This window comes from Phacochoerus africanus, chromosome 8 (genome assembly GCF_016906955.1).
Source record: "Phacochoerus africanus isolate WHEZ1 chromosome 8, ROS_Pafr_v1, whole genome shotgun sequence".
NCBI classification, from domain to species: domain Eukaryota; kingdom Metazoa; phylum Chordata; class Mammalia; order Artiodactyla; family Suidae; genus Phacochoerus; species Phacochoerus africanus.
In genome coordinates this window covers 46,131,797-46,150,387 of record NC_062551.1, presented here as the reverse complement: position 1 = coordinate 46,150,387, position 18,591 = coordinate 46,131,797, and the positions used below count along the sequence as shown (strand labels likewise).

Sequence of the window (18,591 nt, the reverse complement as noted above, 5' to 3'; positions counted from 1 at the left end):
ATTTTCCTGTAAAGTTTGAGTTTTTATATATTCTGGATATTAACCCTTTATCAGGTATATAATTTGCAATTATTTTCTCTCATTCTACTATTTTCACTGTTATTTATTTTTATTTTAAAATTAAATTAATATTATTATTATTTTTTTTTGTCTTTTTGTCTTTTCTGGGGCTGTACCTGAGGCATATGGAGGTTCCCAGGCTAGGGGTCTAATTGGAGCTGTAGCCTCCAGCCTACGCCACAGCCACAGCGGCGCAGGATCCGAGCCGCATCTGCAACCTACACCACAGCTCACGGCAACGCCGGATCCTTAACCCCCTGAGCAAGGCCAGGTATTGAACCCAAAACCTCATTGTTACTAGTTGGATTCGTTAACCACTGAGCCATGATGGGAACTCCCTATTTTTAAATGTTTTTTATTTTGGCTTTTTTTTTAGGGGGAGGGGCTGCACCCAAGGAATATGGAAATTCCCAGGCCAGGAGTTGAATCCGAGTTACAGCTGCTGGCCTGTGCCACAGCCACAGCAACTCAGGATCCAAGCCTCATCTACAACCTACACCACAGTTCACAGCATCACTGGATCCTTAATCCATTGAGTGAGGCCAAGGATTGAACCTGCATCCTCATGGATACTAGTTAGATTCCTTCTGCTGTGCCACAACAGGAACTCCTTTTGTTATTTATTTTGATGCACATACATTTTAAAGTTTGTAGTAGTATCATTTGTCTGATATTTATTGTGTTGTCTATACTTAGGTGCCATATCCAAAAATCATTGCCAAATCCAATGTCCTGAAGCTTTTCTCTGTGTTTTCTTCTAGGAGTTTTAATAATTTTAGGTCTTACATTTGGGTCTTTGATCCATTTTGAGTTGTTTTATATATATGCTATGTGTCGAACTTTTTTTTTTTTTGCATGGAGTATCTAGTTTTCCTAACACCACTGAAGAGACTATTTTATCCCCATTGCATAGTCTTGGAACCCTTGTTGAAAATTCTTTGACTATATACTCAAGGGTTTATTTCTTTTTTTTTTGTCTTTTTGTCTTTTTGCTATTTCTTGGGCCGCTCCCTCGGCATATGGAGGTTCCCAGGCTAGAGGTCTAATCGGAGCTGTAGCTGCCAGCCTATGCCAGAGCCACAGCAACTCGGGATCCGAGCCGCGTCTGCAGCCTACACCACAGCTCACGGCAACGCCGGATCGTTAACCCACTGAGCAAGGGCAGGAATCGAACCCGCAACCTCATGGTTCCTAGTCGGATTCGTTAACCACTGCGCCACGACGGGAACTCCTCAAGGGTTTATTTCTGGGTTCTCTATTCTGTTACATTGATGTCAATATCTTTGTTTTCTTTTTTGTTTTTAGGGCTGCATCTGCGGCATATGGAAGTTCCCAGACAAGGGGTCAAATCTGAGCTGCAGCTGCCAACTCCTATATATCTTTTTGAATTATAGTTTTGTCTGGATATATGCCCAGGAGTGGGATTACTGGATCATATGGTAGTTCTATATTTAGTTTTTTAGGGGAGTTCCCATTGTGGCTCAGTGGTAATGAACTCAGCTAGTATCCCTGAGGATGTGGGTTTGATCCCTGGTTTTGCTCAGTGAGTTAAGGATCTGGTGTTGCTGTGAGCTGTGGTATAGGTTGCAGACGCACCTTGGATCTGGAGTGGCTGTGGCTGTGGTGTAAGCTGGCAGCTGTAGCTTCGATTCGACCCGGAGCTGGGGGACACCCATATGTCTCAGGTGTGGTCCTTAAAAGGCAAAATAATAATAATAATAAATAAATAAAAATGAAAGGACAGGAGTTCCCGTCGTGGTGCATTGGTTAACGAATCCAACTAGGAACCATGAGGTTGTGGGTTCGATCCCTGGCCTTGCTCAGTGGGTTAAGGATCTGGCATTGCCATGAGCTGTGGTGTAGGTTGCAGATGCGGCTCGGATCCTGCGCCGCTGTGGCTCTGGTGTAGGCGGGTGGCTACAGCTCCAATTAGACCCCTAGCCTGGGAATCTCCATATGCCGCTGGAGCGGCCCTAGAAAAAGGCAAAAAGACCAAAAAATAAAAAATTAAAGGACAAAAAATATATATATTTACTTTTCTGGGGAAACTCCATACTGTTCTCCATAGTGGTTTTACCAATTTACATTCCCACGAACAGTAGGAGGGTTCCCTTTTCTTCGTACCCTCTCCAGCATTTGTTATCTGTAGACTTTTTAACAATGGGCATCCTGATTAGTGTGAAGTAGTACCTCACTGTAGTTTTGATTTGCATTTCTCTAATAATTAGTGATGTTGAGCATCTTTTCATGTACTACTGGTCATCTATATGTCTTCTTTGGAGAAATACCTGTTTAGTTTTCTCCTCATTTTTTGGTCTTTTGTCTTTTTAGGGCTGTACCAGCAGCATATGGAAGTTCCCAGGGTAGGGGTCGAATTGGAGCTACAGCTGCTGGCCTATGCCACAGCAACACGGGATCCTTAACCTGCTGAGGCCAGGGATCAAACCCGAAATCTCATGGTTCCTAGTCGGATTTGTTTCTGCTAGGCCATGATGGGACCCCACTGCCCATATTTTGATGTTTTTGTTGAATCGTCTCTTTTTTGACAAATGTGTTTTCAACTATTCTTGATTTTTTTGGTGGGTATGAAATTATTGTGCAGGATGATATACGAAGTATGAATATAGGCTTATTTACCCATTCTTGTCTTTGGGTTTTCTTTTTAATTTTAATTTTTTTTTCCTTTGGTCTTTTTGTCTTTTTAGGGCTGCACCCATGGCATATGGAAGTTCCCAAGCTAGGGGTCCATTCGGAGCTGTAGCTGCTTGCCTACACCACAGCAAACGCAGGATCTGAGCCACATCTGTGACCTACACCACAGCTCACGGCAACACCAGATACTTAACCCACTGAGCAAGGCCAGGGATTGAACCCGCCTCCTCATAGATGCTAGTCGTGTTTGTTAACCACCGAGCCACAACAGGAACTCTGAGTCCCAACCATTTTATACTTAATTCATTTATCTTTCTAGCAACCCAATACACACATCATTTATATTTATATAAGAAAATTTGTAAAGCAGCACTAACATTTTCTACAAGGATTTATATATTTGGTTGTATGTGCATATGCAGGAAAAAGTCTGGAAGTATTTGGTAATAGTGATTATGAGGGATTTGGCATTATTGGCAGTTTTTTACAGTTCAACTATTTCAGCTTTGAATTTTAATGTTTGGGTTTTTTTTTTTTGTATTTTGTCTTTTTTAGGGCCACACCCTAGGCATATGGAAGTTCCCAGGCTAGGGGAGAAATTGGAGCTACACCACAGCCATAGCAACATGGGATCTGAGCTGCATCTGTGACCTACACCACAGCTCATGGTGATGCCAGATCCTCAACCCAATGAGCGAGGCCAGGGATCAAACCTGAGTCCCCATGGATACTAGTCAGGTTCATTAACTGCTGTGCCACAATGGGAACTCTGAAATTTAATGATTTTAAATTTCAAGCAAGAGTTTCCATCGTGGTGCAGTGAGTTAAGAATCCTAACTATAATGGCTCAGGTCGCTGCAGAAGTGTGGGTTTGATACCCAGCCTGTTGAAGTGGGTTAATGATCTGGTGTTGCCACAGGTGTGGTGTAGGTCACAGCTGTAGCTCGGATTCAGTCCCTGGCCCAGGAACTTCCATGTTCCATGGGTGCAGCCATTAAGAAATCTTTTTCAAACGAAAAAGTACTAAATTGCAATTTAGAGGGCGGCTTTTTTAATTGCAAAGTTTAAACAGCCATCAAAATGTTTTCATTAGTTAATTAGCAAAATGACGGCCAACCACAGAAAAATTATGCCACCATTAAAAAGAATGATACAGGAGTTCCCGTTGTGGCGCAGTGGCTAACGAATCCGACTAGGAACCATGGAGGTTGCAGGTTAGGTCCCTGGCCTTGCTCAGTGGGTTAAGGATCCGGCGTTGCCGTGAGCTGTGGTGTAGGTTGCAGACGCGGCTCGGATCCCGCGTTGCTGTGGCTCTGGCGTAGGCCGGTGGCTACAGCTCTGATTAGACCCCTAGCCTGGGAACCTCCATATGCCGCGGGAGCAGCCCAAGAAATAGCAACAACAACAACAACAAAAAAAGACAAAAGACAAAAAAAAAAATAAAAAGAAGAATGATACATACAGAGTTCTCGTCATGGCTCAGTGGTTAATGAACCCAACTAGGAACCATGAGGTTGCGGGTTCGATCCCTGGCCCCATTCAGTGGGTTAAGGATCTGGCATTGCCATGAGCTGTGGTGTGGGTTGCGTTGCTATCGCTGTGGTGTAGGCTGGCAGCTATAGCTCTGATTCGACCCCTAGCCTGGGAAACTCCATATGCCACGGGTGTGGCCCTCAAAATACAAAAAAAACAAAAAACAAAAAAACCCCAAAAAAGCCCAAAACCAAACCAACAAAAAACAAACATCTACACTTAAAGCAGGTTATGGTACACCAAGCATTTCATGATCACACTAAATAAAGCCTGGAAGGATATGCTATAATAATTTGGTATGCTTTGAAATAATCTTTATTTTTTTCTCTGTGTCCTATTTTTATTTTCCTTTTTTTACAATAAAAAAATTAATTTTACAAAATGAGAAAATAAAGCTACCTTCAAAAAAAAGTTATAATTCCACCATGAATCAGAGACAGCCTATGTTACACAATTTAAAGTGTAGTATTCTCTAGCTACAGAAATAGAAAAGATGGCCCTAAAACATATGCTAATACAAACATATAACCAAAATGGAGAGTAACTGGGAAGGAATAATGGAATAAGTAGTTTTGGGATAGACTCTTTTGGGAGTTTGATTTAGACCTTGAATTCATATTTTAAAATATATTTATTTGATCAATGCTATGTATGAAATTACAAGTACATTAGAAAAAAGAGTTAACAGTGTAATGGCTTAAACTATGTTGAAGTCCTATCCCTTGTATCTGTGAATGTAATCTTAGATGGAAATAAGGTCTTTAGATATAATTAAATTAAGGTGACGTTCTTAGGGTGAGCCTTAATCCAAGATGACCTGGGTCCATAAAAGAAAAGTCAGAAACACAGAGAGAATGCAATGTGAAGATGGAAGCAGAGATTGGAGCAATTCCTCTACAAGCCAAGGAATGTCAAAAATTGCTGTTAGGACAAGATAGGAGAAGGGCATAGAATAGATTCTTCCTCAAAATCCCCAGAAGGAACCAACGTTGCCAACAACTTTGATTTTGGGTTTTAAGACTGAAAAGCTGTGAGAGAATAGGTCTCTGTTGTTTTAAGCCATCTAATTTTGTGGTACTCAGTACTTTGTTAACATAGCCTTAGAAAACTACTACACAGTGGAATATTTGACCATGCATTGTCTGTTTTTGTTTTGGTTGTTTTTTGGCTTATTTTTTGCATCATCTGTTTTTATTGTCTTTTTTTTTTTTTTTTTTTTGCTATTTCTTGGGCCGCTCCCTTGGCATATGGAGGTTCCCAGGCTAGGGGTCACATCAGAACTATAGCCACCGGCCTACACCAGAGCCACAGCAACGCGGGATCCGAGCCACGTCTGCAACCTACACCACAGCTCACGGCAACGTCAGATCATAAACCCACTGAGCAAGGGCAGGGACCGAACCCGCAACCTCATGGTTCCTAGTCAGATTCGTTAACCACTGCACCACGACGGGAACTCCTGCATCATCTGTTTTTAAAAAATATTATAAAGGTTTTCAAAAGGGCCTACCATTTATCCAATATGAATTCCTTCATGGCGAATGAGATCAGAGCGACTACCAAAGGCCTTTCCACATTCCTTACAGTCATAAGGTTTCTCACCAGTGTGAATTCTTTGATGTCGAGTAAGGTTTGAGCCTTTATTGAAAGCCCTTCCACATTCATTACATTCATATGGTTTTTCATCCGTATGGATTCTCTGATGTTGAATAAGTTCTGAGCTCTGAATAAAGGCTTTTCCACATTCTTTACATTCATACAGTTTCTTGCCAGCATGAATTCTGTGATGGTTAGTAAGCGTTGAGGCACTACTAAAGGCCTTCCCACATTCCTTGCATTCATAAGGTTTCTCACCAGTATGCATTCTTTGATGTTGAATAAGCCTTGAATGTTGAGTAAAGGCTTTCCCACATTCCTTACATTCATAAGGTTTTTCACCTGTATGAATTCTCAGATGTGGAAAAAGTTGCGAACTCTTAGTAAAGGCTTTTCCACATACTTTACATTCATACGGTTTTTCACCAGTGTGAATTCTCTGATGATCATTAAGATTTGAGCAGTAATTAAAGGCTTTCCCACATTCCTTACATTCATAGGGTTTTTCACCAGTGTGAATCCTCTGATGTTGAGAAAAATATGAACTGCAACTAAAAGCCTTGCCGCATTCTTTACATTCATAAGGTTTTTCACCAGTGTGAATCCTCTGATGTCGAGTAACAAGTGAGCCACGACTAAAGGATTTCCCACACTCCTTACATTCATAGTTTTTTTCAGCAGAATGAATTCTCTGATGTTGAGTAAAGTGTGGGTTTTGATTAAAGCCCTTTCCACATATTTTACATCCACAGGGTTTCTCTTCATTAATAGTTCTTTGATATGGTATGAGAAATGTGGGTGAGATAAAAGTGGGTATGTCTTCATGGGTAAATATTCCTTGACTAAAATGTCTCTTCTTTAGGGATAATAACTGGGTCTCACACATGGATTCCAGATCTGAAAGAAAATAAAAAGGCATATGTTCATTTTTCATACTCTAGGAAAAGTTAAAACATCTGAAAAAGAAATGGAAAGATTAAGCTGAAAATAATACCTGGGAAAATAAATGCTTAGACAGTTCTTAAATATGGCTAAGTAATTTGTAAAATTGATACAAAAAACGTAGATATTAAGGCAAGGCAATAAATAAAGCTGAAGAGGGTGATTAGAGAAATAGATGACCTCTATAATCCTAAAATTCTGTGTGGATCATAATCACCTTAAACTTCAGTGAATTCACACCATTCAGGGCCATCCACATTATACAGTGATTCTAACCATGTATAAATTTATGTAAGCATATAAAGAGCATCAGAGTATATTTTTTGTTGTATTGCTTTTCTTTCTTTTTTTTTTTTGTCTTTTTGCTATTTCTTGGGCCACTCCTGCAGCATATGGAGGTTCCCAGGCTAGGGGTCTAATCGGAGCTGTAGCCACCGGCCTACGCCAGAGCCACAGCAATGCAGGATCCGAGCCGCGTCTGCAACCTACACCACAGCTCACGGCAACGCCGGATCATTAACCCACTGAGCAAGGGCAGGGACCGAACCCGCAATCTCATGGTTCCCAGTCGGATTCGTTAACCACTGCGCCACGACGGGAACTCCGTATTGCTTTTCTAATTGCTTTTTAGGGCTGTACCTGTGGCACATGGTGGTTCCCAGACTAGGGGTGGAATTAGAGCTGCAGCTGCTGGCTTACACAGCCACAGCAACAGTGTCTGAGGTGCATCTGGGATTTACACCAGAACTAATGGCAGCACACTGAGTGAGGCCAGGGATTGAACCCACGACCTCATGGTTACCAGTCAGATTTGTTTCTGCTGCACCACAATCAGAACTCCTATATGTTTTGTAGTTTGCAGACACTTGTCATACTTACAAGACTTTGGAGGAATAACTGTGTTGAAATATATAAATGGGGGTGGGGGAGGGTCAGCAACCCTAAGCAAAGGGTATATTGTTAACAGATTCACATTGGGGCAAGTCTAGGGTGCTGAATGAATCTGTTGAGGATGGTAGAAAGGTAAATATGTTCTGTGAATAGAGCTTGGTATGTGTGTATATATATGTTGGGGATTCAGTGAAAATATTTGCCTTGGAATTCTGTGATGCTGATGCTGGGAGAGAGAAATGGAATCTTCAAGTCAGGGAAGTCACTAAAAAGGGAGGCAACTTAAGAGTGACAAGAGAGTAAGAATGAAATATTCTCTGTAAGAAAAGAGGAACTCCATGTCAACATTTTCTGCCACTCCGCATATATCTGCCAATGATCATGAAAATACTGCAAGTATTGATTTTAGGTTTAAAAATCTTAGTAAGTGAAATCATGAATATAGAATCAGTGAGGAATGAGGGTAAATTGTACTTTTAATTAAAAAGGGACATGATTTTGGAGTTCCTGTCGTGGTGTAGTGGTTAATGAATCCCACTAGGAACCATGAGGTTGCAAGTTTGATCCCTGGCCTTGCTCAGTGGGTAAGGATCCGATCTGGCATTGCCATGAGCTGTGGTGTAGGTCGCAGATGCGGCTTGGATCCCGCGTTGCTGTTGCTCTGGCGTAGGCCGGCGGCTACAGCTCTGATTAGACCCCTAGCCTGGGAACCTCCATATTCCGAGGGAAGCAGCCCTAGAAAAGGCAAAAAAGACAAAAAAAATTACAGTAAAGGTTAAACAAGGAGAAAGGAAAACTTCACTAGGACAAAAGATACTGGAGAAGAAACAGCAGTAAAACGTGGAAGCTGGAAAGCCAATGAATGAGTGATAAATGACTGACCAGAGAATATTAAACAGCCTACAGTGGGTGAATTTCACAGTACTGATTCATGGTGCAAATCCCTAAAAATGCATAAGAACTGGAAGCAACAGGCACTTCTTAAAGTGAAGTGCAGAAAATAATGAAAGCTGAAGGATGAGTTCAAAAGATTATACCTCACACCCCTATCCCACAGAAAAAGATGACTATACTTTTCTATTCAAACTAGAAATCTAGGAAGAAACAGAGGAAACCTGGACTCAAGAACATCCAGCATAGCTGTGGGCATAGGTACCGAACTGAGGAGAAATAAATAACAGACAATATATACATACTTGTCATATAAAATACATATCTGATCTTTGTTCCCATTTCCTGGCAGAGCTTCAAAAACCACTGAAACTTCCTGATAAAACTCTTTTTTGGTCTTTTTAGGGCTGCACCCACAGCATATGGAGATTCCCAGGCTAGGAGTCAAATAGGAGCTGTAGCCGATGGCCTACACAACCACAGCAACGTGGAATCTGTGGCTCTCTGCAATGCCTGATCAATGACCCACTGACCAAGGCAGGGGATCAAACCTCCGTCCTCATGGATACTAGTCAGATTCATTTCCACTGCGCCACAACGGGAAATCCAAAACTCTTTTTGGTTATTCACAAGTACCTTTTCAACACACCTAAATTTACGCTAATGAGGTGACTCACAGTGGACCCTTAGTTTCAAGGCAGGGGGCTGGCCACCCCTACCTACATAATGACACCTCAGTAAAAAACTTAGCAAGGACTGGGGGAATCTTCCTGATTGGTGAACATATTTGTGTACCAGGAGGGTGCAATGTCAATAACACAAAGTGTGGGTAGTAATAAATACAAGCGTTTTTTTGCATGTGATCTAAGTTAAGTTGTTATCAGCTTAAAACATACTATTGTGGTTGTTGTTGTGGCTGCATCCATGGCATGTGGAAGTTTCTGGGCCAGGGAATGAATCCTTGCCACAGATGTGGCCTGGGTACAGTTGTGGCAATGCTGGATCCCCAACCCAAGGGATCTTACAGTATACTGTTACATGAAAGCCCCATGATAACCACAAAGAAAACACCTTAAAAAGGTTACACAGGGAGTTCCCGTCGTGGCGCAGTGGTTAACGAATCCGACTAGGAACCATGAGGTTGCGGGTTCGGTCCCTGCCCTTGCTCAGTGGGTTGACGATCCGGCGTTGCCGTGAGCTGTGGTGTAGGCTGCAGACGCGGCTCGGATCCTGTGTTGCTGTGGCTCTGGCGTAGGCTGGTGGCTACAGCTCCGATTAGACCTCTAGCCTGGGAACCTCCATATGCCGCGGGAGCGGCCCAAGAAATAGCAACAACAACAATAACAACAACAAAAAGACAAAAGACAAAAAAAAAAGGTTACACAAAAGAAAAACAGGATTCAAAGCATATGAATACAAATAATCAAAGAAACAAAAGGAAGGCAGCAAAGGAGGAAAAGAAGGACAAAAGAACTACAACAAGAGAAAACAAAATGGCAATAGTGGATTTTTCTCTATCAGTAATAACATTAGGAGTTCCTGTTGTGGCTCAGTGGGTTAAAAACCCAACTAGTATCCATGGGGACTACTGGGTTCGATCCCTGGCCCCATTCAGTGGGTTAAGGATCTGGCTTTGCCATAAGCTGTGGTGTAGCTTGCTAACGCTGCTTGGATCTGGCATTGCTGTGGCTATGGCTGGCAACTGCAGCTCTGATTTGACCTGTAGCCTGGGAACTTCCATATGCCACAGGTGCAGCCCTAAAAAGTTAAAAAAAAAAAAAAAAAAAGAAAAAGTTAAAACATTGGTCCCCAGGAAGTTCCCTGTGTGGCTCAGCAATAATGAGCCCAATTAGCATCCATGAGGATGCAGGTTCCATCCCTGCCCTCGCTCAGTGGGTTAAGGATCCTGCATTGCCATGAGCTATGGTGTAGGTTGCAGACGTGGCTCAGATCCTACGTTGCTGGGGCTGTGGTGTAGGCTGGCAGCTGCAGCTCCTATTTGACCCCTTGCCAGGGAACTTCATAACATAAAATATTGGTCCCCAAACATAGTTTTAATATATATGCCCTTCCTATTCAATATGTATGCCTAATTTTTTAAAAATATATTTTACTGAAGTATAGTTGATTTATAATGTTAATTTCTGCTGAACAGCAAGATGATTCAGTTACTCACATATATACTTTTTCATATTCTTTTCCATTATGATTTACTACAGGGTATTGAATATTGTTCCCTGTATTATTTATTCAATTCTGTATATAATAGTTTACATGCACATGCTAACCCCAAATTCCCAATCCAGCCCTCCCCCACTCCCTCCTAGCAACCACAAGTCTATTGCCTCTATCTGTGCATCTATTTCTGTTTCATAGTTAAGTTCATTTATATCATAATTTAGGTTACACATATTAAGTGATATCATATGGTATTTGTGTCTGACTTAACTCACTTTAGTATGAGAATCTCTAGTTGTATCCATGTTGCTGCAAATGATATTACTTCATTCTTTCTTATGGCTGAATAGTATTCCATTGTATATATACACTACATCTTCTTTATCTCTTCATCTGCCAATGTATATTCAGGTTTTTTCTCTATCTTAGCTATTGTAAATAGTGTTGCTATGAACATACAAGTGCATGCATTTTTTTTTTTTTTTGGCTGCATCTGCAGCATAGGGAAGTTCCTGGGATCAAATCTGAGCCACAGCTGCAACCAACACCTCTGCAGTGACTTGAACTGCTGCAGTAGGATCCTTAACCTACTGTGCCACAGCGGGAACGCCTATGTCTTTTTTTCTTTTTGGTCTATTTTAGGGTCACACCTGCGGCATATCATATGGCGATTCCCAGGCTAGGGTTGAATCAGCTAGGGGTTGAATTGGAGCTGTAGCTGCTGGCCTATGCCACAGCTAGAGCAACGCCAGATCCAAGCTTCATCTGCAACTTACTCCACAGCTCACAGCAACACTGGATCCTTAACCCACTGAACAAGGCCAGGGATCAAACCTCATGGATACTAGACAGATTCGTTTGCACTGAGCCACAATGGGAACTCCAAGGAACACCTTTATCTTTTGAATTATAATTGTTTTCTGGATATATGCCCAGGAGTGGGATTGCTGGATCATATATGCCTCATTTTTTATGTAAGAGAGTACTTATAGTGCTTTGTAATGTAAACAAACATTTCTGTCCTTTTTATAATGGCTCAAAAGGGATGTAGGTGCCTCTGAGAAATGGTATTACATGAGCTAAGGACCTTTCTAGTTTGTTAAAATGTTTACATATGACAGGCCTCAATTACCTCCCGTACTTTTCTGTGTTTAAAAATTATAATTAACATGAGCAGTTAAGACTATGCAGAAACAATGGTTAGGAGAGATATAATGGCATATGCTTTTGTTATTAAAAAAAAAAATAACAGTTTTGTCTTAAAAACCCGGTTGTTTCAAAATAGAAAAAAAGATAGTTTAGGAGTTCCCATTGTGGTGCAGTGGAAACAAATCCATTTAGGAACCATGAGGTTTCAGGTTCGATCCCTGGCCTTGCTCATGGGTTAAGGATCCAGCGTTGTCATGAGCTGTGGTGTAGGTCGCATATGCGGCTTGGATCTCGAGTTGCTGTGGTGGTGGCATAGGCTGGCAGATGTAGCTCTGATTAGACTCCTAGCCTGGGAACCTCCATATGCCACAGGTGCAGCCATGAAAAAAAAAGAAAAAGGTTAAGTACAAGAATGTTCACAGCAGCATTATGTAAAATAGGTAAAAAGTGGAAAACAACCCAATGGTTAATAGTAGAAAGGATACTTGGTTTATAATAATTAGCAATATATAATAAGTAATATAAAATATATTCACAGAATGGAATACAACATAGCACTGAAAATAAAAATCAGCTATATGCAACACTATAGGTGATGTAATCCATAAACAAAGTTAAAGGCAAAAGAATAAATACTGTATGATTCCAGGTATTTACAGCTAAGAAACAGGAAAAATAAACTCACTGAATTGGAAGTCAAGATGGTATCTATTTGAGGGGGAGGACAAAGAGGCTAGCGATTGGGAAAGGGCAGAAAGAGTAATTTTCTATTACTTGTCTGAAGTGGCAGTTACATGAATGCATTCACTTGTGTGATTCTTCAAACTTTATAATCATGTGGTTTCCATACATATATCTGAATTACACAGAAGTTCCCAGGCTAGGGATTGAATCTAAGCCACAGCTGTAATCCATGCCCCAGCCAGGGCAACACCAGATCCTTCAACCTACTGCACCAAGCTGGGACAGAACCTGCACTTCTGCAGCAACCTGAACTGTTGCAGTTGGAGTCCTAACCCACTGCGCCACAGCAGGAACCCCTGAATCTTTTTAACGTAAAAAATAATTAAATGTGGAGTTTCCATTCTGGTTCAGCAGTTAACTAACCCAACTAGTATCCATGAGGACGTAGGTTCGATCCCTGGCTTCTCAGTGGGTTAAGGATTCAGTGTTGCCATGAGCTATGGTATAGGTCACAGATGTGGCTCGGATCTGGTATTGCTGTGGCTGTGGCATAATCCAGTGGCTACAGCTCTGAGAACTCCCATATGCCATGGGTGTGGCCCCCAAAAGACAATAATCATAATCATCATCATCATCATGATAATCATAAAATGCATGGAATTTTTTTAACTATGCCCATATCATGTAAGTTCCCGGGCCAGGGATCGAACCTGAGCTGCTGCAGTGACCCAAGCCACTGCAATAACAATGCCAGACTCCCGGTGAGCCACCAGGGAACTCCTTCAAATGTTTGATAAATGAAATAATGAACTACTAACTCTAGAACAAACTAGTTAGTGAAGTTAACAAATACTTGGAAAGTAGATAAAATGAAAACCAATACTGGAAAAGACAATTTTTAGGGTGGGAATGTCTACTATCATACAAATGAAATGAAGCAGATCCTATAAAGGAATGAAATCTAAAAGGTAGGTAGAAACATTGTCTTGGAAATGAAAAAGGAATGTATATTGTTACATTGGATTAAGAAAGCATAAGAGGAAAAAAGCAAGGTACCTCTTTTATGGAAGAGCCCTTGAGTTTTTAGGGGAGTTTCCTGATGACACAGGTAATATCAATTCATTTCTCACTTACCTGAACAAAGGCCTTTCGTCAGCTCTCTGTCAACCATCCAGGGCTCTTTTCCTTGTTCCAATAAGGCGATCACAGCTGGCTTAGAATTGGAAAGTCCTGATCACAAGAAAAGACATGGACATGGTTATGCTGTTGATGTCCCAGAAAAGAGATCCAGTCCTTTGATCAAGAAAGAGATGCCATTACAGGAAGGACCAGAAAAAGATGATGAAGCTTCAGCCTCAGCCAAAGGGAGCTGCTCATTTCCAACTCTTCCACTCCATTCCAACTCAACTATTCCTTAGGGAACAGGGAGTAGAAATTTAGCTGGTTACTTGAAATGAGTAATTCACAATGGAGAAAGGAGATATTCAATGCACAGTGGAGAAAGGCAGACTCTCAGTTTGGGGGATAGTTATCCTTACCCACTGAAACCAGGTTGCTGAAATTCTCCAACATCACTTCTTTGTATAAATTCATCTGACCAGAGTCCAGACATTCCCATTCCTCCTGAGAGAAGTTTATAGACACATCCCTGAACATCATTGATGCCTGAAACAACAAACATGCTTTCACAATGGAAGGAGAGAAGAAAAAGATGGTAGTAAACAAAGTGGTAGAGAGCTACAGAAAAGGACAGAGATGATTAAGCAAATTGAAAGGGCTGGAACCCTATCATACTAGTCAAGACATATCTCCTATGTACAGAAGGATATGTCTGGGAATGTGCACAAAGAATGGACTTTTCCAATGAGATGAAATGGCAAGCATGCAGCTCAGTGCCTGGTCACAGTGACATCTGATGAGAGTTCCTTTCTGGTTCCCATGTTCCCTTTAAGCCTCAAGAGAGGCAAAAATGTGATGGACTTTTAAAAATATATATATTTCTTGGAGTTCCTGTCATGGCTCAGCAGTAATGAACCCGACTAGTATCCTTGAGGATGCGGGTTCTGTCCCTGCCCTTGCTCAGCGGGTTAAAGGATCCGGCATTGCCAAGAGCTGTGGTGTAGGTTGCAGACATGGCTCAGATCCTGTGTTGCTAGGGGTTGAACTGGAGCTGTAGCCATGGGTATGGCCCTAGAGAAAAAATAAACAAAAATTTAAAAAATATGTATTTTTTACTGTGCCTGCAGCATGTGGAAGTTCCTGGGCCAGGGACTGAACCTGTACCACAGCAGCAACCCAAGCCACTACAATGACAACACTGAACCCCTTAAACCACTGCACCAAAGGGAATTCCCTAAAATACATTTTATGATATATTTTGGAGTAAAATTTTAAGGTATCGGGGAAAAACAGAACTTTCTAAAAGCTTCTCTGGGTTACCGAAAAATGGCCAGGAATCAGAATGGCAATGGATTTCTCAACAGCACCATTTAATATTACAAAGAAAACAAATTCTGGCTGAGAATTCCATACCCAGCCAGAGCTAGCATGAAGCTTACATACCAAGCCAAGATTGAATACCAAGCTAATGTCAAGATTAAATTAAAGACAATTCTGGAGTTCCTGCTGTGGTACAGTGGGTTAAGTATCCAGTGTTGCTGTAGCTGTGGCTTGGATCTGATTGCTGGCCTGGGAACTCCATATGCGGAGAGACAGCCAAAAAAGAAAAAAAAAAATAGGCCTTTTATTCATAACACTACTTTAAAGTAATTCATAAAACAATCCAAATATTAGAAAAATATAATCAATAAAGGATGCATGGAGTCCCCGTCGTGGCGCAGTGGTTAATGAATCCAACTAGGAACCATGAGGTTGTGGGTTCGGTCCCTGCTCTTGCTCAGTGGGTTAACGATCCGGCGTTGCCGTGAGCTGTGGTGGAGGTTGCAGACGCGGCTCGGATCCCGCGTTGCTGTGGCTCTGGTGTAGGCCGGTGGCTACAGCTCCGATTGGACTCCTAGCCTGGGAACCTCCATATTCCACGGGAGCGGCCCAAGAAATGGCAAAAAGACAAAAAAAAAAAAAAAAGGATGCATATCCAGGGAGTTTCCTGGTGGTCTAGTGGTTAGGATTCAACACTTTCACTGCTGCAGCCCAGGTTCAGTCCCTGGTCTGGGAACTGAGATCCCACATCAAGTTACTGCGTGTTGTGCCAAAAAGAAAAAGTCAAAGATCCATTATCACAAAGGATTCCTGTGAATCAATAAGAGATAATCCAAGAGCAAAATGTGTAAAAGATTTCAACAGGCCTATCACAAAGAAGATATGATATACTGATATCCAATAAGTGTATGAAATGGTGCTCAATCTCATTATTAATCATGGAAATCCAAATTCAAACCCGTGTGCATATATGTACCTGTGTGATTGTATGAATGAATATTTAGTAGTTCCCGCAGTGGTGCAGTGGGTTAAGAATCTGCCTGCAGAAGCTTAGGTAGCTGCAGAGGCACAGGTTCAATCTCATGCGAACTTCCATATTTTATGGGTAGGGCCATAAAAATAAATGAAATACATATTTAAAGATTTCATGTTTGGGAGTTCCTCTAGTGGCCTAGCAGTTAAGAATTGTCACTGCTGTGGCTTCGGTTTGATCCCTGGCCAGGGAATTTCTGCATGTCACAGGCATGGCCAAAAAAAAAAAACCCCAAACCATTAAGATTTCATGTCTGACACAACTGATCTGAAGAAAGGGGTAAACCATAACTCATGCAAATAAAAAATGTATCTTTGAACAATGGTATTTACAAAGATCAACATAGAAGAATGACACTTTTTAGTGAAAATATAGAATATAAAATGATAAGTATAATTTGATTTTGGAAAAATAATGAAAATACACCAAAAATTATCACTAGTTATTTGAGTGGTCTCATTTTTTTCTCGGGAATTCTGTGTTTTTGAAATCTCTAAAATAGCCATACTTTATTTTAAAATCATAATAAATAGTTTTTTGGGTTTTTTTGCTTTTTAGGGCCAAACCCATGGAGGTTCCCAGGCTAGGGGTCAAACTGGGCCATAGCCGCTGGCCTTCATCAGGGCCACCGCAACACCAGATCTGAGCCATGTCTGCGACCTATTGCCACAGCTTGCAGCAATGCTGGATCCTTTCACCCACTGAGTGAGGCCAGGAATGAACTCACATCCGCATGGATACTAATCGTGTTCTTAACCTACTGAGCCACAGCGGGAACTCCATAAATACTGCATTTAAAAAGAAAACTTGGCAAACAGAAATGGACCCATTTTCCAAATACATAAATATTAGGAATATGGGAGTTATGCACTTCGATTGAATCAATTATACTTTTTTCCGGTGGGAAAATTATAAGAACCTATAATCAAAAGACATATCCTTGGAGTTCCCAACGTGGAACAGCAGTCAGTGAACCCGACTAGAATCTGCGAGGATGCAGGTTCAATCCCTGGCCTCTCAGTGAGTTAAGGATCTGGCATTGCCCTGAGCTGTGGTGTACGTTGCAGACATCACCCGGGTCCTCTGTTGCTCTGGCTATGGTGTAGGCCAGCAGTTACAGCTCCAGTTGGACCCCCTAGCCTAGGAACCTCCATGTACCACAGGTGCAGCCCTGAAAAGACAAAAAAAAGAGAGAGAGAGGTATCTTTTTTTCCTTGGTCTTTTTAGGGTGGCACCTGCAGCATATGGAAGTTCCCAGGCTAGGGGTCAAACTGGAGCTGCAGCTGCCAGCCACAGCCATGGCCACGCCAAATCCAAGCCACGTTAGCAGACACCACAGCTCATGGCCACACAGATCCTTAACCCACTGAGCAGGGCCAGGAATTGAACCTGTGTCCTATTTGTTGGGTTCTTAACCCACTGAGCCACAACAGGAACTCCTCAAGTGACATATCTTTATTAAGCATTAATTTTCAGAAGAAGGAAAGCAAAAAAGAAACTTCAACATACTTTGGACACTGCTTGTAGAAGTTCAGCATGCATTCTTTCCTTCTCTTCTGCTCCTCACTTGGCAAAGGGTAGAACTAGGAGATGAGAAAGTAAGTTTGAGACACCAGGTTTTTCTGGTTGCTCAAACTGGTCAAGTCAGGGCTCAGCCCCAGTCTCAGCCCTAAGCCTCAGCACACACTCAGGGAATGGAGATCAGAGGAAAATAGGGCGTCCCACCCAATTTCAGTGTTTCAGGAGAAAGTTGAGGTTACAGCTGTCGAGGACTAAAGTCTGACCAAACCTCAGAGGTTTCCTAGAGACAGAGCTGTGAAATAACAATCGCACAGTTGACAGGAGCCTCCTACCCATAAACGCGGTGCTACATTCATGAGGCACAGACATACTTAAAACAAGGGAACACACACTCCACACCTGCACACATAGAACCACACATGGCAACACAGATAATATAGCAAACTCACCATGGAACACATGTTACATTCGCATAGCCGCAGGTATCCTAGTGTCGCGTGGTCACAATCACACACCACCATAGGGACACACGGTCACAACCCCACAATGATAGGCACCCCATATGCAAAAGGGTCGCAAAATCTCCCCCTTTTCAGTCCGCTCCGCCCGCACAGGCACAAGCACCAGCCTCAGCATCAGCCTCTGGCCTCCTCAATTTCAGCCTCCTCCGGGTCCCCCAGGATCCCAACCCGCAGAGCTGAACCAGTTCCCCACGGGCCCACGATCGCCCACCTCATGATCTAACAGTCCCGCCAGGCGTGACGCAAATTTCGGGTTCCTGCGAGAAGAGCGACCTGCCGCTAGGCCCTCTGGGAAATGTGGTCCACAGTGGGCCCCACAGCTGATTTCTCTCAGCGCCCTGCTAGGGCTCACCCTGATCGACTACCCCCGCAACTGTGAATTTAGTCGGGCCTCAGAGACGCCACGCGCGGTAGCTCGGGCACTCGGGCTTAACCACCTGAGCCGACCAGGCTCACCCGGGTCTCCCTCACACAGGAAACGCCCCCCTCTGTTCTGGCCGG

General features: G+C 42.3%; 1 protein-coding gene across 3 annotated transcripts; it reads right to left on the bottom strand.

The window, feature by feature from the left end:
• Positions 1-5,459: 5,459 nt before the first annotated feature.
• Positions 5,460-18,413, bottom strand: ZNF829 (zinc finger protein 829). Of its 3 annotated transcripts, none has more exons than XM_047793233.1 (5): positions 18,019-18,413; positions 17,558-17,631; positions 14,115-14,241; positions 13,711-13,806; positions 5,460-6,738 (listed from the first exon to the last, which is right to left on the bottom strand). In XM_047793233.1, the coding sequence occupies exons 2-5, from the start codon at positions 17,588-17,590 to the stop codon at positions 5,759-5,761; spliced, it is 1,236 nt and encodes a 411-aa protein (XP_047649189.1). In that variant the 5' UTR covers positions 17,591-17,631; positions 18,019-18,413; the 3' UTR covers positions 5,460-5,758. The 3 variants fall into 3 exon arrangements, with proteins under 3 accessions (XP_047649189.1, XP_047649190.1, XP_047649191.1); XM_047793234.1 differs by having other exon boundaries at positions 5,689-6,738; positions 18,302-18,413; XM_047793235.1 differs by lacking the exons at positions 14,115-14,241; positions 18,019-18,413 and having other exon boundaries at positions 5,689-6,738; positions 17,558-17,616.
• Between the last annotated feature and the right edge of the window lie 178 nt (positions 18,414-18,591).